This window comes from Sminthopsis crassicaudata, chromosome 1 (assembly GCF_048593235.1).
Source record: "Sminthopsis crassicaudata isolate SCR6 chromosome 1, ASM4859323v1, whole genome shotgun sequence".
NCBI classification, from domain to species: domain Eukaryota; kingdom Metazoa; phylum Chordata; class Mammalia; order Dasyuromorphia; family Dasyuridae; genus Sminthopsis; species Sminthopsis crassicaudata.
This window is the reverse complement of record NC_133617.1, coordinates 663,754,529-663,778,747: the sequence shown is the minus strand read 5'-3', so window position 1 is coordinate 663,778,747 and position 24,219 is coordinate 663,754,529. Positions and strand designations below refer to the sequence as shown.

The following is a 24,219-nucleotide window of genomic DNA, read 5'->3' as shown; positions in this document are numbered from 1 at the left end:
TCCAGCTTGGAATATATATTAGGGGGATAAGACATAGGGAAAGGATGGTCTTGTTGAACCTTTTCCTTAAGGCCAAATCTTTGGGTGGTGATTTTTCAAAGTGATATGTGCTCAGGGTCCGGATAGTCCTTGGAGCTAGAGAGAGGGATAGGGAAACCAGAGAATGAAACAGCAGAAGGTCAGGAGATGAAGGTGAGAGTATATTCTGATGAGCAAGGGAACTTGAGTGAAGAACGTGTGTATGTGTGTGTGTGTGTTTGTAAAATATGTATATAGTGGGGAAAATTAAAATCTTTGTGGTATCAGAGAAAGAAAAAATTTGGAGGGGTCTGAAGAGGGGGAATAGGTGCCAAAAATGAAGCAAGGGTAAGTGAAATTCAGAGAGACTCCAAAGAGACATGGAAGAAAAGCTTGTTTAGAAATTACTTAACCAGCAGATAATCTTAGATGTGAAGGGAGGGATATTGAGGTCAAGTAGAGCCCTACCTAGAGTGAGACAAGACATGTCTCTCATACAGTCTGACTTTGAGTCTGGTACATTTTTCTTAGCCTCTTGAATGTGAAAGTTGGCAGAGAAATAGCTCTGGTTAACTTTGCTGCTTTTTCCTTTTCTTCACTCTAGTGCCCTGGAGGCTCTGATTAACTTTGCCTACAATGGTCACCTTGCCATTGATCAGCAAAATGTCCAGTCCTTGCTCATGGGGGCCAGTTTCCTACAGTTGCAGAACATCAAAGACGCTTGCTGCACATTCCTCAGAGAACGGTGAGTGGGCTTAGAGAAGCTAGCAGGGGAGAAAATGGTCTCCCTTTGCTCTGCAGATTCGTGGTTGGCGTTTCCAGGACCCTAACTGCTTAGGTATTGTTTGCATGAAAAAGCCTGTTGGTAAGAAAGTCGGTGCTGCAGAAGTGATATTTTTAAAAATCTGAATGAAGTCACAACTACCCACAGCCAGATTATTTTTCCCAAAATAGCATTTACTGAAAGTTATCCTTCTGTTAAAAAAAAAACAAAATACAAAAAAAAGTTTCCATCACTTACAGAACCCTAGCCTGCAGGATTTTTATAATGCAGCATCTCCATAACCCTCTAAGCTGTCCTTCAAGGAAAGGCACATTGTGAATTATAGCTAATTATGATGAGGTCTGGATCAGTGCAGACTAAAGAGATTACTGAGCTCCTTCCCCTGTGTGGTCAGGGGCAAAGCACTGAATCTCTCTGTTCTTCGATTACCTCATCTGGTAAAATGTGGCAAATCCCTGTAGTGTTTACTTCCCAGCATTATTGTAAGGCTTCAAGGAGGGAATGGGTGTGAGATCCCTCATACACTTAAAGGTACCCTACAAGTAATTAGGATGGTGATGAAGACAGGAGTCACATGAGCCTCTCCTCCGGCTTGTTGTCTTCTTCTCCCTCTTGCCCAAGTTGTTTTTCCTTCCATCTCCTGCGTGCCTCTCCCCTTTCCTCCTCATTCCCTTGGGAGTTTGTTCCCCCTGTGCCAAGCCCATGTTGCAGCTCCAGGCAGCACAATACTTGTGATTGCCCAGAAGGTATGCTAGTCTCCTCCTACTTACAAGTGGTAGGTGAACACACAAGAGAAGAGTTGTCTGTGAAATGGGTTTGTTTGTTTGAAATGCACATAAGAAAGCCAAGAGGCAGAGCAAGGGACACTGTAAATTCAGTGCAATTTTCCATTTTGTAGAGAAAAAAACTGTATATGGTAGAATGTCATAGTTTCTTGTACAAGCCTGGGTCTTACTCCTTTTTTAGATAGTGGGATGATTATATTTGTTGATAATTGTGATATTTCACAATTAAAAAAAAAAGTTTAAAAGTCAGCTAAAGTCAGTTTCCCTTGGACTTCAAATGAAAGCAAGGATTTACCTCATTTTCCAGCTAGATACTTATTGTTCCTTTGAAATCATCATAAAATGCTCAGGAAAGAAAAATAAAAACAATTCTACCTTGATTCAGTTCAGCTGTTTCTTAATGCTGAGGAAGTACTTAGCATTAGCCTGCTCAAAGGAGAATGTCTGGAAAAGGGTTATAGAAACCATGATCTGACAAAAAAAATTAAGACGATTGGGATTATTTCAAAAATTGGTTTGAAAGAGGCAAGGGTGAGCATCTCTGCACATAAAACTTAAGCATATTTTGGTAGTACTTCCATAGAACAATATAACTATGGTCAAGTTTCAAGATGGAATTTTGGGTCCTTTTTCAAGGTTGAAAACTGAGCTCTAGGAATGAATCTTTCCCATGTAGTGACATAGGAAAGGTACTTGTGGTTGCTGTTCCAGTATTTCCATAGCTCCTTGGCTTCTACTCTCAAAAGAACATAAGTAGGACCTTCTCAGATGGTAGGCCAAGCAAGCCAATGCTAGACTAAAAGAACTCTCATTTTCATTTGGAATGTTGTGCATATGAGAAACAGAGAGAAAGCCAGTTTGCTGTATCTCACTGATATCCAATGAGGCTTGAAAAGATAGGTTGGGAACAGATTGTGTAGGAGAGTTATACAGGACAAACAAAGGAATTTGTGTTTTATTCTTGGGTCATTAGGAAACCACTAGAATTGGTTGAGTAGAAGTTGTATGGTCAGATCTGTACTTAAAAAATTACTTTGGTAGTAGGATGTAGGATGGTTTAGAGTTGTGGTGAGGCAGAGAAACCAGTTAGGAGACTGTTAGATAAGAGGTAATGGAGTACTGAACTGTAGTAGCTGTATGAATGGAGAAAATGGGTCATATGTGAGAGATGTTGTGAAGGTAGAAACAGCAAAATTTGGCAACTGAATAAATATGTGAACAGTGAAGGAGTGAGCAGAAAAGATGATGATCTTGAGAGACTAGAAAGATGGTGGTGTTTTTGACAGAAATAGGGAAGTTTGGAAGAGGGAATATTTTTTTTTTTAAATTTTTTTTTTTTATTCATTTTTCCAAATTATCCCCTCCCTCCCTCCACTCCCTCCCCCCGATGACAGGTAATCCCATACATTTTACATGTGTTACAATATAACCTAGATACAATATATGTGTGTAAATACCATTTTCTTATTGCACATTAATTATTAGCTTCCGAAGGTATAAGTAACCTGGGTAGATAGACAGTAGTGCTAACAATTTACATTTACTTCCCAGTGTTCCTTCTCTGGGTGTAGTTATTTCTGTCCATCATTGATCAACCGGAAGTGAGTTGGATCTTCTCTATGTTGAAGATTTCCACTTCCATCAGAATACATCCGAAGAGGGAATAATTTAGAGGGAAAGAATACATTTCACTTTAGCCTTGTTGAGTTTAAAATGTCCCAAGGACATCTTTATTGAAATGTCTGCTGCCAATTGGTGATACAAGACTTACTCAGGGTGGAGACTATACCTGGATATATAAATCTTGGAGTTGTCTGTGTAGGAGTGTTAAACTCTTGGTCAAACACATGTCTGCTAATGAGATTATTTGTTGGGAGAGAAGAGAAAAAAGCCCAGGACAGAGCCTCAGCAAACCTTAGCAAAGCAAAGTTTCCTTCTGAGTGATGAGATGCTGCTGATAGGCCAGCAAAGAAGACTGAAAAAGTAGTCAGACAAGACAAAGCATTTTAATTGTGAAAACTTTCAAATTTTGCAAGCTTTTAAAAAATGATGAGTTTCAGGTTTTTTCCAAAGTCCATTACTAGAAGAAGCAAAGATCCCAGTACTATACTAAGAATAGTCCCTGGGGCCTGTTGCCGCCTCCCTCTTCACCAAGTCTCCATTGTCTTGCTTGGACATTTCATTGGTACATCATTTCAAGTCTGTTGCCTTTGTGCTCTATCATTAGACAAGAGGTCCATCTACCTTACTGTCACCATTAATATCACCCAAGAAGAACCAGCAAGAAGAAATCTTCCCTGTTTCTTAGATGACAATTATTCTGGAATTGCTAAATGATCTGTACAGAGTCAACTCAGAGCCGAGAGCTCTAAGTGTTATTCACCAAAGGATCTGGGTACAGGGTTTTGCTTTGTATTGCTGACAAAGTGTATTTGAGAGATGATTTGGGTGGGTCTCCCAGCTTACCTCCCAAGATCACAAGCAAGTTTCTGTACCTTTCTCTGCCTAATTTTCCTCAGTTTTAAATTGTCCGGGATTGGGTGGGTGGGGAGGGTGATAATCTCTAAAGAACATTCTTTCCCCTTTATCAATCCTGTAATCCTATAATGAAAAGAGACCCAGATCTCTAGAGAATGCCTTGCTATAATTTCATACACAGGCTGATTTTCTTCCTCTGGCTGCCAGTGCTTTTTTCTCTCTCCCTCCTCCCATTGGCCTAATTCTTTTCACTTCATTGCATTTGCTGATACACATCTTAGTTTAGAATCCAACTTAAACATCAGATTTTAAATCTGGAAGAGACCTTAGAGATCTTGTAGCCCAGCCCCCTTGAAGTGACTCACCCAGAATTTAAACAGTAATATATATAATGGCAAAGCCTAGATTAAAGCTTCTTTCTTCTGCTCAGAACCTAAGAAATGATGAAAGATTTCATCTAACTTTCTCTTCGACTGAGCTCTCCCTTTCTCTCTTTTCCTCACTTCCAAAGGCTTCACCCCAAGAACTGTCTGGGTGTTCGTCAGTTTGCTGAGACCATGATGTGTGCAGTACTGTATGACTCGGCCAACAGTTTCATCCATCAGCATTTTGTGGAGGTGTCTGTGTCAGAAGAGTTCCTGGCATTGCCCTTTGATGATGTCCTTGAATTGGTGTCTCGGGATGAGCTCAATGTGAAATCAGAAGAGCAGGTACTTGGGGAACAGTAAGCTTTCTAAAAGCATTAGGTGGGGACATTGTCTTTTTCCAGTCAGTAGAGAACAGAATACATTTTGTGATGCATCAGTAACTTACTGATTTGACTTTTTGTCCTTTCACATGAGCTCTGAAGAGAAAAGCAGAATGTCTTTTCTCCAGAATGTCATCTCTTTCTGCTGAAATTCTTTTCTCTATTTAAGATTCAGCTCAGTTGCCACTTCTTCCATGAGGCCTTTCTGATCCCCGGAGCAAAAGCATTCTCTTCCTTCTTAGAATTTCTCTCAGTTTCCTTTGCTCTTATCACATTCTGCCTACACATTTTATATTTGCTTATGTACATGCTGTGTTCCTTATTAAATTATTAGCACCTTGTACACAGGGACTGTATTGTTTTTCATCTTCATAACTCTATCTTTTGCACAGTGCTTCACATCTAATAAACTTTAATCAATGCAAATTGAATTGAATTGCTTGTCCAAGAACACAGCTTAGCCCCCTTCTTCATATATTTATTCATTTTGTCATTACAGTATGCATTTCCTGAGTACTTATTATGTGCAGTAGCACCCTGGACTCTGTTTCAAAGGGTGGGAGGTCAGATGCAAAGGCAGAAGACATGGCATCTGTCTAGAATTTATGGAATTATTAGAGAGATTAGACATGTACATATGTAGCCAGAATACTGCATAGACAGTAATTACTACAGGAACACAGAGCAGGGATGGTCACATTTGGCTTGGATCATCAGAGAAAATTTCATATAGAATGTGGGATTGAACTGCACCTTGAGGAATACACAAGATTTCACTACAGGTAGAAGAGAGCAGGCAGGGTATTTTAGATTGGGGATGAGAGGAGCAATGAGAGCAGTAATTAGGGAATAGCACAGGTATAGCTGTGCTCTAAAGGAGGAGAAAGGACTGGACACACAGTTTGGCGATAGGCAGCAAGGATGCATGGATCAGGCTAGGGTAGTTGGGAGAAAGGAGGAGCATTTGCTTCAAGCTCTTCATGCTAGTTGTCAAATGGACTGAAAGTTCAGGAGAGGCCTTTGGAGGACCAGTTTGGAATAGGCCCCTTTGTCTAGGGGAAAGCTTTTCTAGAGCTCATATTTCATATAACATTTTATATCTTACAAAGGGCTCTCGTAGACACAGTTGATCCTCATAATAACTCAAACATAAGTCGTGCGGGAATTAGGATTTCCATTTCTTGGATGAGGAAACTGAGCCAGAGAGGCAGGGCTTTGTCCCAAATCAGAACCTATAAATGTTACAGCCTGGTCTTTCAGCTCCAAATCCTGACAGGCTCTTTGCACACTGCTTCCCTTGAGAGTTGGGGCTTTAGGCCCAGCGCTAATACTCATTTCTTTGTCTACTAAGGATGACTAACTTGACTGCATTGCAGCAATTGGACAGCGTATTCACCAACATCTCTTTTATCAACCTACTTGTGCTTCAGTTTCTCTGTCTTTGAAATGATAGTAATGACTATGTCTATGATGCTTTATGGTTTATCTTACCACAGATTTGTGAGTTAGGGAATGTGGGCATTATCATCTGTTTTTCATGAGGAAACTAAAGGGCTAGAGAGGTCGCTTAAATAACTTGTCCAAGATCCCATTGCTAGTAAAGGCCAGAGCCTGAGACCTTGTCTTTGGGGAATAGATCTGGCATTCCTCGGAGGTCCTGAATGCCTCAGGACTGTGGTGAGGGCTTTAGAAGGGACTCTTATTGGACAGATGCCCTCAGACCATAATGTTCATGTGTGGTTAGTGGGCTCCCCCAAAAACCTTTAACATGATCTTGCATAGTCATTGTGCTTAGTAATATTGGCCCAAGGAAATTTCAAAAGTGGACCCTTCCTGGATTTGGGGATGTCTGCCCTGCATTCTGCAGTCCTGGGGGCCACCGGGTGGCAGCACAAATAAGAAGTCGGCATCTAGACACAGCTTTTCTCCTGCAGTGCAATGTGGTATGCAAGCATGGTGATGTGCAGCACTTATACGCCCGGTGAATGAGAATAATAATGATTCCTGACGCTGTTCTAGGTACTGCTTGAAGTGAGCAAAACAGGTGTGATCCCTTTTGATGCTCACACTGACCTTTTTAGGAAGAGAAGGTTGAGCCTCAGCAGCTTAACTGAAAAAGAAGGAATGTTTATCTCCTGTTCTTTCCACATTTCACCCTTTCCTTATTCCTGATTCTATGTTTAAATTCACAGGTTCTCAAAAAACTTCTTGTTCCCCCTCTCTATATCCCACTGGCTCTTTTGCACTTCTCCTAGCTCCCTTCTGGAACAAGATCATCAACCTGCTTGGGTGGCACAGATGTTATTGTCATCTCAAGTCAGGCAGTTTTAGTTAGTTACCCAGAACTCTAGATTGACATGGAGTCCACAGGGACTTAAGGAAAGGGAAGATTCCACTAGTGTATGAAACCAAAGGAAAGGGGGAGAGGCATGTATGAGGGTCAGGATACTCAGAGATGCTTTTATTTAATGGAAATAAGCAAAATAGTTTTTTGACTTAACAGTTTGAGGAGAGGAACTATTGATGTTTCCATCTATCATGTCCTATTTTGTGACTCTATAGCAATCTACAAGGGTTTATTGAACACCTACTATGTAGTCTATAGTGAGCTGGGAGCAGTGGAGGTGCAGAAGGCATTATGACCCCATAAGAGAGTGGTTATTTTACAGATGAAGAACCTGAGGGACACAGGGTTGAGTGACCTGCCCAGGGTCACAGAGCTAGTATGTTTCTGAGACTGGATTTGAATTCAGAGCTTTCTTACTTCAGGCCAAGCACTCTCTATCCACTGTGGCACTTAGCTGCCACAACCTGGCACACACTAGGCACTTAATAAATGTTGATTGATCTAATGATTTATATTAATAGAGGAGAGAAGAAAAGCCATTCTAAGAAAAGGGAAGAGTACAAATGGAAAGGCCATAGTGAATACACCAAGTTGATAAGACAGTAGCTAGAGCGGAGGGTCAGGTAGTATTATGGTAGGGGTCCTTCTCATAGCATTTGGATTAGAGGTAGCAGAAGTTAAGGAGTTTTTTGAGCAGGGGGGGCCATATGCTCTTTCAGTTTAGGGCTAGGCCATACAGATATTAGCTGTGAGCATAGAGAATAAGGAATGGATGTGAAAAGTCAGGTCCTCCTGACTTCAGGGCTGGTGCTCTATCCCTGCCCCACCTAGCTGCCCCATGCAATTCTTTTAAATATATTTCCATATATTCATAATTGACTGGATATGGAGGCTAGAGAAGAGTCAAAGATGACTTCTAGTGGTCAACCCAAGAGAATGGTGACACTATTAATAAAATCTGGGATTTGTCAAATTCTTATAGTTTATAAATAATTTGACTTTCAAAATGAGTTCCTGTAGGCAGTCTGTCATTGCTCTTTTGCCTGGCAGGTATTTGAAGCTGCATTAGCCTGGATTAGGTATGATCAGGAGCAGCGAGAGCCCTGTCTTCCAGAGCTTCTGTCCAAAATACGCCTGCCTCTCTGTCGGCCTCAGTTCCTATCAGATCGGGTCCAGCAAGATGACCTGGTACGCTGCTGTCATAAATGCAGGTAAGCAAGGCCTGACTTGAACTCTGTCCTGCTGTGAACTAACTCTCCTCTCTCTCTCTCTCTCTCTCTCTCTCTCTCTCTCTCTCTCTCTCTCTCTCTCTCTCTCTCTCTCCCTCTCCCTCTCCCTCTCCCTCTCCCTCTCCCTCTCCCTCTCCCTCTCTCCTCCCTCCCCCCCCCCCTCTCTCTCTCTCTCGGAGGGGCCGTGTTTACCAAGAGCCCTTAGAAGGCTTTGCTGTTTACATCCTCAGTTTATTAGCATCATCTCCTTTCATCCTTACACTAACCCTGTGAGACAGGCAGTCCAAGCATCATTGTCCCCACTTTATAGCTCAGGAAACCAAATCTCACAAAAGGACTTGCTCAGAATGGTACAGCTAATGAGTGCACAGATGGGATGTTGCATCTGGTCTTCTGACTCCAAGTTCAGGGCTTGAACTGAAACTAACACTTCCTTTCATTAAAAGTGATTCTAGATGGCACTTATATTGCCAGTACAGGGAGCAGCATAGGAAAGAATAGGAATACATCCTATGTTAACAAAGGAACTTCACCTCTATCATTGTATCCTAGGAAAGTAGTGGAGTTCCAGGTTCCATATAAGACTTGTGCTTCACAGGAAGACAGACCAGGACATAGAATAAAACGTCCTGTTCCTTTTTTGGATATCTATTCCTTGTTGTTCTTTCCATATTTCACTCTTTTCTCATTCCTGATTCTATGTTTAAATTCACAGGTTCTCAAAAAACTTCTTGTTCCCCCTCCCCATCTCCCCACCGGCTCTTGTGCTCTTCTCCTAGCTCCCTTCTGGAATAGGATCATCAAGCCAATTGGTTGGCTATTTGCTCATTTCCCAGATGTAACTGTCATCTCAAATCAGGCAGTTTTAGTTTAGTTACCCAAGACTCTAGGTTGACATGGAGTCCACAGGGACTTAAGGAGAGGGAAGATACCACTAGTGCACGAAACCATAAATTATGATGAATAGATGATGACTAGACATGCCAATCAAAAAGGCCACTGGCCCCACTTTGATATTTAGGTTGGCCTAGCATTTGGCTTTGAAAGTCTACCAGCTAAAAGTATACTTATCAGCTTACTCAGTTGCTTAGTCACAGTAACCAAATATTTTTTTTTCTCATTCTTAGCCACAACATTTTACCTAATTTTTATTTCCTTTTGTTAAAAACAAACAAACAAACAAAAAACATTATCAGCATCCTTTTTTTTTTGTTCTCTTTTCTGGATCCAGTTCATTATCTTCTTCATTTTTTACATTATTATTGTCTTGTTTCTTTTTTCTGTTACTTTTTTTTTGCCTAACTCCCTCTTTTTCCTTCTCTCCAGACCCACCCACTCTTTCCCTACTTTTGCCCAAGTAGGTCCTTTCTCTCTTTGGACCCAGCCATCTTTTCAAAATGTTTTCTGAAAATTCAATCTTAAGCTTTCTTATCGCATTGTTTATAATGCTTATAAGCAGGTAGGTCTATCATGGGCCTTTTCCACAGGCATCAAGAATAATTCCTTATAAGATGATACTATGAGCATAGGAAGTTTCCCTCTCTCCCCCCAAATGCAACCAAAATTATGTCATGCCTTGATTCTACCTGGATCTCCATGGTGTTGGGGCCTAGCAGGCAATAGAAGCCCAACTCTCTCTCTTTTCTTTTCTTTTTTTTTTTTTTAATAGTATTTTATTTTTCTAACTACAGGTAAAACTAGTTTTCAACATTTTTGTAAGACTTTTTTCTTCCTTCTCTCTTTTACCTCTCCCCTCTCCAAGACAGCAAGCAATGTAATATGGGTTAAATATGTGCAATTCTTTTTTTTTTTTTTTTTTTTTTTTTTGCTGAGGTATTTGGGGTTAAGTGATATGGCTAGGGTCACTCACCTAGGAAGTATTAAATATTTGAGATCAGATTTGAACTCAGGTCCTCCTGACTTCAGGGTTGGTGTTCTATCCACTGTGCCACCTAGCTGCTCCATGCAATTCTTTTAAATATATTTCTATTTGTTATGTTGTGTAAGAAAAATCATACCAAAAGGGAAACAAATCACAAGCAAGAAAAAAAAAAGCAAATAGATGAAAGTACTATGCTTTGATCCACTTTCATTCTCCATTGTTCTCTCTCTGGATGCGGATGGTATTTCCCATCCCAAGTCTATTAGAATTGCCTTAAATCACCACATTGTTGAAAAGAGCCAAGTCCATCACAGTTGATCAATGCTTAATCTTACCATTACTGTGTACAGTGTTCTCTTGATTCTCATTTCACTCAGCATCTTTCCAGGCCTTTCTGAAATCAGCCTGCTCATCATTTCTTATAGAATAATAATATTCCATTGTCTTCATATACTATAACTTATTCAATCACTTCCCAACTGATGGTAGAGGCCCAATTCTCTGGGCAATCTAAACTCTCTCAGATTTTTAAGGGAAAGACGTTTTTTCTGAATCTTTTTCCTTCCCACTATTGTTATGTAACTCAGCTCCTGTTATGCTTAAGGAGCCTCCTAATTTATCTTCCTGATTCTAATTTCTTCCCTTTTTAGTATATTCTGAACATAGCAAATCACTGACTTCATTTCTCATTATCATATTAGCCCAGGACTCTGGCTCAGAAACCTTCAGTGGTTGCTGCTTGTTCGATCCAAGTGCCTCCAGAATAAAGTCAAGACTTCTTAACCTGACATTCTAAGTCTGGCTTCTGCTTATTTCTTCACTCTCACCCCTTCCTACTCCTGCTCCTAATAAACCCTTTACTGCAGCCAAATTGCTGTAGGTATCATTCTCCCAACATTCCTTGAGTTTGATCAATCACTTGCCTTTTTTGCCTCTCTCATTTCCTGTAATACCCACCTCTTATTCCAGTCTATAATAATCTAACTTGTCTCTCAGTACCCATAATTGGTGGGAGTGACCTATTAATATGAATACTTTAAGAAGGTTGGGCAGTATTATCAATATAAGAATAAAATAGCAGTCAACAGGATTGGAATAGATGCCTTTTTCTCAATGCTTTATTTGGGTCGATTAATTTAGAAGGGAGGGCTTTGGCCAAGTCTCAAGTTCAGCTAGTCCTGGTCCTAGAATAAAAGCTCCTAAGTGTTGGCACTCTGCGGGGAGCAGCCATCCTGAGCAGCCTCTTGGCAATAGAAAGGCTATCCTGTGTCTGGACTATTAATAACAGCTTGAGATTCTGTGGCACTTTAGGATTTACAGAGCACTTCCCTTATGCCAATTCTGCAAGAAGGTTGATGGTATATATATTATCTCCTTTTGACAGACAAAGAAATGGAAGCTCACAAAGGTGAAGTTCTTACCCAGAATCATACAGCAAGAAAGTGTCAGTGCAAGAATGTAAACCAAAGTCTTCTGATTGTAATTTTGTGTATCTTCTGTTGTATTGTACTATCTCTCTAGCAACCAAAGTACTTTCATGTTATTAGGGCATTTCAGCCAGGTCTTCCTAAGAGCTGGAAATGATTTGTTCTAGGTGACTTAAATTGTTACATTCCATATTGCTAAGCCTTTCCATGCTAGCAAGGATCAGGGTATGTGCCTCCTGGTGACCTGTGCCTTAATCCATGGACTAAAGCTGATTGTGAGCTCAAGGGTATGACCTAGTTGGCTGTCAGTAGCTACATCTCTGCCTGTTACTACTGGGGATTGAATGGATTTTAGATTTAATTGTGCAAGACGATTGTGGGTCAAAACAATTTAAAGAGAGAGAAGATTATTACTGATGCTCAGAAGTGTAATATGGCTAGGACTACTAAACCAAACATTATTGGCTCTATTTAGGTCACTCACACACCTGGATTTGGAATCTCTACCAGCTCACAATGTTCACCAGTCCCAGCATTGTTTCTCATGATCATAGTAATGAAATCTTTTCCCTTTCAACCAAACCTTATGCTTATGTACCTTTCTTTTTCCTAATTCCCACCTTCTTCTTTCTTTTCCTTTTATGAAGTTCCCCTCCTGTGGCACATTCATCAAATCTAAGTGCTTTCTGTTCTCTGGTGGTGGATTTTTAATTTCCCTATTGATTTTTTTTTAGTAGCAGATCTTTTGGTTATTAACTCCAGCCCATCAGCAGAGTATAGTTAAGCTCCCAAGTGACTTTTCAAGGCAATAGAATGTGTACTTGTACTTAGCAAGAAAGCATTTGCTTATTCCCAGAAAACACAAGATATAATTGACTCAGGAATGAGCAGATGCCTGGAGACTTGCCCTTATTAACTCTACAAAACCCACACCAGTACACAATCATTCTGCCATTTGGGATCCTTTCACAGCCATCCTATTTTTATGTGAGAAAGGGTAACTTGGGTATTTCTTTTGGGGGTCGAGTTTGTGCTGGAGTTTGACAATCTATGTCTTGCTTGAATGGGAATAAATCATCTTTCTTACCTTGTGCTTCATTTCAGGGACTTGGTGGATGAAGCAAAAGATTATCACCTCATGCCAGAGCGCCGGCCACACCTGCTGGCCTTCAAAACTCGGCCTCGCTGTTGTACTTCTATCGCGGGTCTCATCTATGCAGTGGGGGGGCTTAACTCAGCAGGTATCTTGCAACTCCCCTTTGAAATGAGAATTTTCCTTTTACTCCATTGGAGGTGATTTTCCAGGAGAATTTAACAGAAAATACTTGGCTTATTTTTGTATACTTACTGATTTTTTTTTTCAATGACTTTTTATATTCTTTAAAGTTCCTGCCAACTCTAAATTTATAATCCTAAGAAAAAACCTCAAATGGATTTAGGTGGGTAGGATTTCATGTTAGAGGGCAGGTTTGTAAATGCAGAAGTTACTTACCTAAAAGAGTCAGCCTTTTTCTCCCTAATCCTTAATTACCTGGCTTATTCTGGGAGGTGGAGATTGAATATTTATTGAGTGTATCTTTTCCCATTGTATTTATAATTAGAGATTGTACACCTAATTAAAAGGAAAGGAGAGAATAAAGAAAAAAATCTAATAACCATTTCTTGGACCAGTTTAGCCAAGTCTCTAATATTAGAGCTTTTAGAAAATAATTAGTCCATTTATTTTCTGAAAGCTTTCTTACTAAAAATTCACCTAAATTGGATTATTCCAGGTTCAAGTTGCTACTCAGTGCTTTTGGTAAGCAGTTTCTGCCATTTCTTTTCTCTTATACTCTTCACTCTCCCTGACCACGGATTTTGTGGATGAAACAAAGGAGGCGATCCACTTTCTTTCTTTTGGATTAGTGGCAGCACAGTCTGAGAAATCTACTCCAGCCCTGGTAACTTTGAAGCAGTGTAGGTCCTAGAATGTCTACTGCCCTTGTGAATGGCATCCAGAAGAAATATATATATATATATACACACTGAGCTCTCTGGAATAAAAGAATATAGATCAGACCTAAAACATCATAAGGTGAGGAAACTCCCTCCACCACAGCAATCACTTTCTCTAGTGCCTAAAGCTTCTAGAGATTAACAGACACCAAGTATCTCTGTAGATGCCAGATGTAGGACTCGAGGCTCCCTGGTCTCTCTCCAGGCCTTGCTGGTCTCAGGGTGGATCTTGTGTCCTCTGGGTCTTGCTGCCTCGCGGAAGGTGGTTATTATCCAGAGATGTGTGTCTCTCCAGCCCTTAAAGCTATAGTTCTAACAGGAAACTCGGTGTAACGGGCATGGGAGATTACATTGAGGGGCTGCTTCTCTGCCACTAGCTCTGAGCCAGGAGTTTCCTTCATGGAAACTGATGTTCAGTACTGAAAACTATTCTCTACTAAGGGTGAAATGGGTCTTATGTTTGTCTAGTGTCCTGACAGGACAGATCTAGTGTCTATGGTATTTTGTCATTCTGCAGACAGTTAGAATGAAGTGAATGCTATACTTCATCATTCCTCATAAGTAGCAACCTAAATATATGGGATCATTTGTTTTAATTTGAGTAGCAAATTTTTATGCAGGTGATTCGCTGAATGTGGTCGAAGTGTTTGACCCCATCGCCAATCGATGGGAGAAGTGTCAGCCCATGACAACAGCCCGTAGCCGCGTGGGAGTGGCTGTGGTCAATGGGCTCCTGTATGCCATTGGAGGATATGATGGCCAATTGCGGCTGAGTACCGTGGAGGTATACAACCCTGAGACAGACACGTGGACCAAAGTGGGCAGCATGAACAGCAAGCGAAGGTATTTGGGCTATGAATTCTTCCCTGTTTTACCATTTTTAAAAATTCAGTAAATATTTGTTAAATCTCTGTTCAATGAGGATTGCAAAGAAGTAAAATAGAACTTAGAACTTAGGGGGACCTTAGGGACCATCTGGGACAAGTCCTTTTTTTATTGAGGAGAAAACTAAGCTCCACACATTATCACAGTACTCATAAGGGACTCTGGATCTCACTTGGACAGTGAGTCTCCTGTGTCTGTTCCCCCACCCCCAAACACACATAAACATAGAAAATGAAATAGAATGGAAGTTCTACCTAAGTGGTAAAGTCAGTAAATGCTGCAGGAACTCTGATGAGAGAGTGATTGCAGGAAGCCTGAGAGGTTAGGGGAGGCTCATGGACATTCCATTGGAGGCCAAATTTGAAGTCACACACCCCAGACGTCAGGTGATCATTTAGCCTCTTACTCTGCAAAAGGAAGAAATTGATGGCATGGCCCCTGAGGTCCCTGTCAACTCTAAATTTATAATCCTAAGAAAAAACCTCAAATGGATTTAGGTGGGTAGAATTCATGTTAGAAGGCAGGTTTGTAAATGCAGAAGTTACCCAAAAGAGTCAGCCTTTTTCTCCCTAATCCTTAATTACCTGGGTTATTCTGGGAGATGGAGATGGAGTCAGTGTTCTGACTTCATTTCTGACTTTGGGATTGTGTCCTGTCTGATGCTACTCTGGGTGACACAAGCTGACTCAGTGAGCTGAAAAGTGCTATAAACAGCTGTCTGGGTGCAGAATCAGGAGACCTGGATTGGAATCTCAGCACTCCAGCACATGGTGGGAGCCAGGCCAATTCATTTCACTTTCCTAAGATAAATCTTCTCATCTATAATACTTGTTCTGAGAGGCAAGATGATATAGGGCATATAGAATTAGTAGCAAAGTCAGAAAGGCCTGGGTTCAAATCCTGCCTCTCACTTATGATAGCTGTATGAGCATGGTAAGGTCATTTAATCTCTTAGGTCTCTAGGGGAACCCTTTAAGATTGTAAGTTAGAGATGAGTTGCTGATCTGCATTGGTTTACATATTAGAAACCCTCCTTCCCACTGAAAGTTTTCCCTCTTAAATGGGGGAAAAATGCACATTCTACACGTTCTTGATTTTCTGTGATGATTTCTGTAAATGATAGAGCACTCAAAAAATGCTCATTAACAGTATGAATGTTCTCTTTCACAGTTACTTTCTCTCTATCCCTCACTTTCTTTTTCAGAAATAAGACCAATTTACCTCTGTTTTAAGGCTTTTTGTTACATAAAATGGTTAATGGTAATATATCATATAATTGAAGGCATTTGTGTAGATAAATGTGGTGATTTCTTTTATGACTAAAGAAATAATGCTTATATTTATGTCCAGAGATAATGAATCTGTGCTTTTTTTGTGCTATTCAAATCCTACTTAGAAAAGGATTAAACTGTGGTCTGTCTTGGAAACAAAGCATCATATATAATCCACTTCTCAAAACCCACTAGTTCATGCTATGTCTGCACTTTCTTCCCACCACTGATGCTTTTGGGGACTTTCCTCTTCCCACTCTTTGGATATAACATAGCATTTTTGTGACCTTAAATGTTCCATTGTCCTGTATCTCCAAAGTTTAGTTATTTTTCTGACTTTTATTTGGAGAGGAGCTGTACTGAAGAGAAGTTGCCAGTCATCTTTCATTTAATCTCATTTGTCTACTTTCTTATTAATTTTAGCAGAATTTGAAATAAAATTTGGGAGGTCATGCTACTAATCTAGTTACTTTCTATTTTTGAATAATACTCTGTTATTTAATGGTTTTAATATAGCTCCATTTCATTCTCATTAAATTATAGGCTTCGTTAAAATGTTCTTGTCTTTTTTCAGGCGTTCTCTTCCTACAGTGCTTTTTGGAAGAATTTTATTTCTCCAATGTTTTTTTCTTCTACCCATCATTTGAGGCTTAGGTCAAATGCTACAAGCTTTTCAAAGCCTTCCTTCTAAAACCCCCCAGTCTCATACTAATATCTCCCTCCTCTAAACTTACTGGCTAGGCCACTTACTTAGCAATTGTGCTGTCTTTGATACCTTTTGTATTTCACTTCTGTATCATTCTCTATTTATAGGCTGATTAATGGGCCTAAGGTTAAGTATGTTTAATGTTGGTGTTTTCCCAACAGCTTTTCATCCACAAGAACATAGAGAAAACATATGCATTCTCTCTCTCCTTGAATGCTATGGGACAGTGGGGTGAAATAAACAGAATGTGGACCAGGGAGCCAAAAGAACCATGCCTTTATCCAGATCATGTTGTGCAGTTCCACATCTTGTCAAAAATAGGAAATAAGGTTAGCTTCCATGACTTGTTCTGTTTTGAAATAGTATTTTTTTTAATTACATATAAAGATATTTTTAAACATTCATTTTTAAAAAAAAATTCGAGCTCTTATGCCCAAAGGGCTATAAAATTATACACCTTCTTTGATCTAGCAATGTCACTATTGGATCTGTATCCCATAGATCATAAGATCTCAAGAGATCATAAAAAAAGGAAAACGACCCACATGTTCAGAAATATCAGCAGCTCTTTCTTGTGGTAACAAGGAATTAGAAAATGAGTACATGCCCATCAGAAAATGGCTGAATAACTTCTGGTTTAAGAGTGTAATGGAATATTATTGGGTTATAAGAAATGATGAGTAACCTGATTTCAGAAAAGCCTGGAAAGACTTACATGAACTGATGCTGAGTGAAGTGAACAGAACCAGAAGATCAATGGACATAGTACCAAGAAGATTATGTAAAATCTGATCAACTCTGATAGACCTGATTCTTCTCAGCAATACATTGATCTAAGACGATTCCAATAGACTTGGGATGGAAAATACTATCTGCAACCAGTGAGAGAATTATGCACATCGAAGCATACTATTTTCATCTTTTTTTTTTCTTTTACTTTCTCATGGTTTCCCCGCTTTTGTTCTAATTCTCCTTTCACAAAATGACTAATATGAAAATATGTTTCAAATGATTGAACATATACAACCTATATCAAATTGCTTAGTGTCTTAGGGAGACTGGAAGGAAAGAGAAAAAAACCAGAAACTCAAAATCTTTCAAAAGTGAATATTGAAAATTATTTTTACATGTAATCATGAAAATAAAATACTATTGAATTAAAATATAAAAATTAAAAATAGAAAAATTTTTAAAAATGAAATAAAATTTTGAGTTCCTGTTTTTTTTTCCCTTTCTCTCAACTCACCCCCTTCCCTAAAATGGTAAATAATATAATATAGTTTATATTTATAATATATATGTGTGTGTATATATACACACATATACACATATACATATATATAATCATGTAAAACATTTCTATATTTAGATTCTGAGAGAAGATACAGTCAAAAAAGGAATAGAATATGGGAAAAACATGAAAATAGTATGTTTCCGTTTGTTGTCTGGATGTGGATAACATTTTTCATCATGAGTCCTTTGGAATTGTCTTTGGTCATTGTATTGCTGAGAAGAACTAAGTTATGCATAGTTGATTATACTACAGTGTTGCTGATACTGAAGACAATGTTCTCTTGGTTCTGTTTATTTCACTTTGCTTCAGTACATACAAGTCTTTCCAGTTTTTCAGAAATCTGCGTTTTCATCATTTCCATAATAGTATTCCATTACATTCATAACCACAACTTGTTCAGGCATTCCGAATTTGATGAGCATCCCCACTATTTCTAATCTTTTGCCTCCACTAAAATAGCTGTTGTAAATATTTTTCTATATGGAGATCCTTTTTTTAATGACTTATGACTTGTTATTTTTTTCCTCTCAATAGTATTTTTCCTAAATACATATAAGCACAGTTTTTAGCATTCATTTCTGTAAAACTTTGTTTTCCAAATTTTTCTCCCTCCTTCCCTCAACTCCCCTTTCCCCAAGACAGCAAGCGATCTGATATAGGTTAAATATGTGCAATCCTTTTAAATATATTTTCATATTTGTCATTTTGTGCAAGAAAAATAAGATCCCAAGGAAAAAAAACACAAGGAAAAAAAAAAACAAAAAGGTGAAAATACTATTCTTTGATCCATATCCAGACTCCATAGTTCTCTTTCTGTTGTAATAAGCATTTTCTATCCTAAATTTATTAGAATTGCCTTAAATCTTACATTGTTGAGAAGAGCCCAGTCATGACTTGTTCTTTTTTTTTTTTTTAATTAAAGCTTTTTATTTACAAAACATATCCACAGATAATTTTTCAACATTAACCCTTGCAAAAGCCTCTGTTCCAAGTTATCCCCTCCTTCCCCCCATCACCTTCCCCTAGATGGCAGGTAGTCTAATACATGTTAAATATGTTAAAATATATGTTAAATCTGATATTTGTATACATATTTATACAATTATCTTGCTGCACAAGAAAAATCAGATCAAGACGGGAAAAAAAACTAGGAAAGAAAAAAAAATGCAAACAAATATCAACAGAGAGAGTGGAAATGCTATGTTGTGGTCCATAATCAACTTCCACGGTCTTCTCTCTGGATGTAGATGGCTCTCTTCAACACTGAACAATTGGAATTGGTTTGAATCCTCTCATTGTTGAAGAAAGCCACATCTATCAAAATTGATCATCGTATAATCTTGCTGTTGTCATGTACAATTATCTCCTGGTTCTCATTTTACTCAGCATCAGTTCATGTAAGTTTCTCCAGGCCTCTCTGAAATCATCCTGCTGGTCATTTCTTACAGAACAATAATATTCCATAACATTCATATACCATAACTTATTTAACCATTCTCCAATTGATGGGCATCCATTTAGTATGACTTGTTCTAGATGAAGTTATGAAGTTGTTAGCTTATTAGAACTTCTTCCTTTTCAAGGGGTTCTATAATCTTCTCCAAAAGTCTTATGTTTGAATGTCAAGTTTTCTATTTAGCTCTGGTCTTTTCATGAAGGACGCTTGAATGTCCTCTATTTCATTAAATGTCAATTTTTTTTTTCCCCTGAGGAATTATACTCAATTTTTCTGGATAACTTATTCTTGGTGGTAATTCTTGCTTTTTTACCGTTCTGGAACGTCATATTCCAAGCAGTATATACTACAGTACAAGACTGGCTTTGTGAAATTTGAAGGCTTTCTTTTGGTTGCTTTCAATATTTTCTCCTTAGCTTGAGAGTTCTGAAATGTTGCTGTAATATTTGTGCAACTTTTCTTTTTGAGATCTCGTTCAGGAGGTGATCATTAGATTCTTTCAAGTTCTATTTTACCCTCTATATCTGAAATAGGGCAGCTTTCATTTATAATTTCTTAGAATATAATATCTTTTTTTATTATAGCTTTTTATTTACAAGATATATGCATGGGTAATTTTTCAGCACTGACAATTGCCAAGCTTTTTGTTCCAATTTTTCTCTTCCTTCCCCCCACTCCCTCCCCCTGATGGCAGGTTGACCAATACATTTTACATATGTTAAAGTATAAATTAAATACAATATATGTATACATGTCCAAACAGTTATTTTGCTGTACAAAAAGAATCAGACTTTGAAATAGTGTACAATTAGCCTGTGAAGGAAATCAAAAATGTAGGCAGACAAAAATAGAGGGATTGGGAATTCTATGTAGTGGTTCATAGTCATCTCCCAAAGTTCTTTCGCTAGGTGTAACTGGTTCAGTTTATTACTGCTCTTTTGGAACTGATTTGGTTCATCTAATTGTTGAAGATGGCCATGCCCATCAGAATTGATCATCATATAATATTGTTGTTAATTTATATAATGATCTCCTGGTTCTGCTCATTTCATTCAGCAGCAGTTCACGTAAGTCTCTCTAGGCCTTTCTGAAATCATCCTGCTGGTCATAAAATAAAATGTCTAGGCTTTTTCTATGATCATGTTTTTCAGGTAGGTCCATTAATTCTTCAGTTATCTCTCCTGGATTAATTTTCTAGGTTATGTGTTTTTCAGATGAGATATTTCTTGTTTTCTTCTATTTTTTTCATTCTTTTGATTTTATTTTATTGTTTTCTGATGTCTTATGGAGTCATTAACTTCTACTTAACCAGTTTTAGTTTTTAAGAAATTGTTTTCATCAGTGAGTTCTTGTAATTTTTTTATTTGACTATTTTTCCTTTTTAAGGTGTTCTTCAGTGAATTTTTGTACCTCTTGTCATTAGCCAATTTTTTTAAAGTATTATTTTCTTAATTTTTTTGTGCCTCTTTTATCAAACTGTTAATTCTCTTTTCATAATTTTCTTGTATTACTCTTATTTTTTTTTTCCAGTTTTTCCTGTGGTGCTCTTATCTCTTTAGTTCTTCAAGGAATTCTTTTTGGACTTAGGTCCCATTTCCTTTTTTTTTTTTTTTTTTTTTTTGAGGCTTTACTTTTTTATTCTTATATTGTTATCTTCTAAGTTCAGTCTTCTTTCTGTGTCTTGGTCTTCTCAGCCATAATGATTGCTTTTTATGTTTGTTCATTTTTCCCAGCATATTTCTTAACTTTGAACTTTTTTGTTAAAATTGGACTCTGTTCACTTGGGGCTAGGGAAGCTTCAGGCCTTTTCTTGCTGCTGTTTTCTGAGGTAGTTCTGGAGGTCTGTAAGTTTTCAGTGCTTCCAAGTGATGTAATCCTGGAAGAGGTTTGGTTACTGCCCTCCTGGCCTGTTCTCTGATCTTTACCCAAGCAGGGCTTCGCTTACCTCTAGCTGTAAGCACTGGTGCTTCTCTGTGCCTCAGAAGTATGACCAGGGCTCTCTCTTGCCTGACTCTAAGCACTTCTCTCTGCCCTAAAATCATGACTCCAAACTGCATTTGCCAAATAGCACCAGACCCTACAACCACTGCTATCAAAGGGTTCCCTACAATCTGGTTTTGACCACTTGTTTGCCTTCCCTTACTGTCTCTGGGTTGGGAGCTTTCCAACCTTCTGTTGTGGATACCTCCAAGGCCTACAGGTAGTATTGCTGCTGTGCTTTGGGCTGACCTCCATCCTAGTGTCACAGAACTTTTCTGCTGACTTTGTAAGTGGTCTTTGGCTGGAAAAATGGCTCACCCCGACTGCTGTGCTGTGCTGCTCCAGAATTCTATTTGAAAGATTTAAAAAAATTGTTTAGAGGGGAATTTTGAGAGAGTTTGTCTAGGCTGCTGCCTCTGCTCTGCCATCTTGGTTTTGCTCCAGCTCCTTCTCTAGCTTGTCTTGAAGAAAATAGTCATGATATGCAGGTATGAGGCTTATATATTATCTATGAATCCTTGATATCTGCATTTCTTCTGAAGTATACAGCATTTTAAAAAATCTTCCCCATATCTACATATCTACATCAAAGTTACTGGATATGAAAGTTTATGTATATATTAATTGACCCAGATAGATACCTAATTATGAGTCCTTAAAAGTGGAGTAGATCAAAGAACAGATCATAGAAACAATTCATTATTATGTGAAAGAGGATCATGATGAGAACACATGCCAAAATTTCTGGGATATAGCTAACTTAGTCTTCAGAAGAAAAGAAAAAATCCATCTCTGATAAAATATATTAATGAAAGAGAAAAGGATGACTAATGAACTGGGTACAAATTTTAAAATTTAGAGATCAATGACTAAGTCTAAAAGAGAAAAAATTGTTGATTAGAGGAGAAATAAATCAGAAGCCTTCAAAAACAGAATTGATAAAATTAAAGGATAGTCTTTTGAAAAAAAAAACTAATATCTAATGCCTCTTTAGCCCATTTAAAGAAAGTTCAGAAAAATTTATTCACCATAGTGAAAAATGAATAAAGCAGATAGAGATCTAATAACTTATTTAGGGTCACACAGCTAGAAAATGTCTAAGGTAGGATTTAAGATCAGATCTTCTTGGCTTCCAAGTCCAGCACCTTACCTTGTACATAATGATATGCCAGAAAAATGAGAATTTAAAAGAAGTGGAAGAATATCTATAAAAAAATAACATTCAAATTGAGGGCCCTCAAAGAAAGATATTATTCCTGTTTCAGAAAGAAAGTTAACTATAAAGGAAACAATCAAAATACAAAAATCTTCATGCAGATGTATTTATAGGTGAATTCTATAAACTTAACTCCACTATACAAATTATTTTCAAAAATTGAGAAAGAAAACATTCTGCCAAATTTCTTTTTGAGATAAATAGAGCCGTAATATCTAAACTAGTGAAGAGAGTAAAGCAATAAAAGAGAATTATACACCAACATCACTAATATACATAAAAACAAAAAATTTAAATAAAATAGTAACAAAATAACTTTGGCAATAAATCAAAAAATTATTCACTTTGATGAATGAATGAGAAAACAACTCATTTATTAAGCCATGTACTATATGGAGCACTGAGGGGTACCTATCAAGAAATTAATAGCCCAGTATGTGTAGGAGGCAATTCCTGGGTGAATAGAAAGGTTTTGGCCATTTTGATCCATTTGAACTTTATACTAGAGATGGAAGAATTCATTAGAAATGATATTAGGAATACAACATTAGGGAAACACTTAGAAAAATATATTAAAAGTAAAAATATCCAAAATTATTATGTGATTATACAAATAGAGGCAGAAAAAGCCTTTGAAAATGGTTTAAAGTGCTGGTTTTTGATGAGTTCTTCATAAAATTTCTTTGCCTTATTCTTTCAATGAAAGAAATCTTAGCTGGAATTATTTTCATGGTGATCTTCTCATCACTACTACAATATAAATTTGAAGGGGAAGGGAGACAGTGGCTCAGAAAGAGAAGAAGCAGTTTCTGCAAGAGCTGTCAGGGAGGCAGAATGGGCTCCCATGGCACCAGATTGATTATGGGAGGTGAGAGGAGTTCTGTGAATGACAGGGTCAGAGGTCTGACTGCTGGGAGTTAAGAAGGGAGCCCCAGGAAAGGAGGGGGCAGCAACCGTTATTTCTCTCTGCTCAGGGAAACTCACCGGAAGGGGAACCGTGAGGAGGGGTAGGAGAGCTCTTCAGCTTACAGGGATCTTGAGCTCATGGCAGCCATACCTCAGCCTGTGCTGGAATGTTTGTTCTCGGCAATGGTGAGCATGGACCTCAAAGAAGCAACGCGCTGTTAGAGAGCTTAGATGGTTGTGTCCAGTTGGCTTTCTCCTTGTTTCCTCTCATCCCCTTCAGGTGCAGAGGCTGTCTGATTCTCCTCCCACCCCCTAAGACTTGAAGACAGCTCTCTGGCCCCACTTTTCTCTCCTCTTCTCCTAGATTTCATTTCCAATTATTTAAGCAATTCCTCATTTGATCTTTCTGCACCTCCCACGATCTCATGACTCTCCTTTTTTCCCTTATATTTGACCATGTCCCTTGTAAGATGTGGCTCCCAGGACTTGATCGGGACACTGGTCTTCCATTAAAGGCTCATCACTCTCCCCATCTTAGCTTGCTATGGGGTTTTAAAGTTTTCAGAGGGCTTTACAAATACGATCTTATTTTATCCTTGTAATGACCTTGGGAACCAGTTACCATTCTCTCCATTTTACAGATGATGAACTGAGGTGCTTGAAAATAGTCACATAGTTATTAGGTATCTGAGCCTTCATTTGAATTCAGATCTGCCTGACTCCAGGCCCAGGACTCCATCTAGTGCACAGTCTACCTTCTTCTTCATAATAGCTAGTGTTTCTCTCATGCTTTGAGGTGTGCAGAGTGCTAT

At 38.5% G+C, this 24,219-nt stretch overlaps 1 protein-coding gene across 4 annotated transcripts in view; it reads left to right on the top strand.

Moving 5' to 3' along the window:
• Nucleotides 1-24,219, top strand: part of KLHL18 (kelch like family member 18) — a 77,926-nt gene that overhangs the window by 48,103 nt on the left and 5,604 nt on the right. For 3 of the 4 annotated variants that reach the window (XM_074311311.1, XM_074311489.1, XM_074311575.1), the window contains 5 exons: nucleotides 623-763; nucleotides 4,577-4,775; nucleotides 8,211-8,371; nucleotides 12,803-12,939; nucleotides 14,299-14,536. In XM_074311311.1, coding sequence (XP_074167412.1) covers nucleotides 623-763; nucleotides 4,577-4,775; nucleotides 8,211-8,371; nucleotides 12,803-12,939; nucleotides 14,299-14,536 — 876 coding nt within the window. The remainder of the gene's footprint in view (nucleotides 1-622; nucleotides 764-4,576; nucleotides 4,776-8,210; nucleotides 8,372-12,802; nucleotides 12,940-14,298; nucleotides 14,537-24,219) is intronic. The other variant, XM_074311402.1, reaches the window with a different exon arrangement.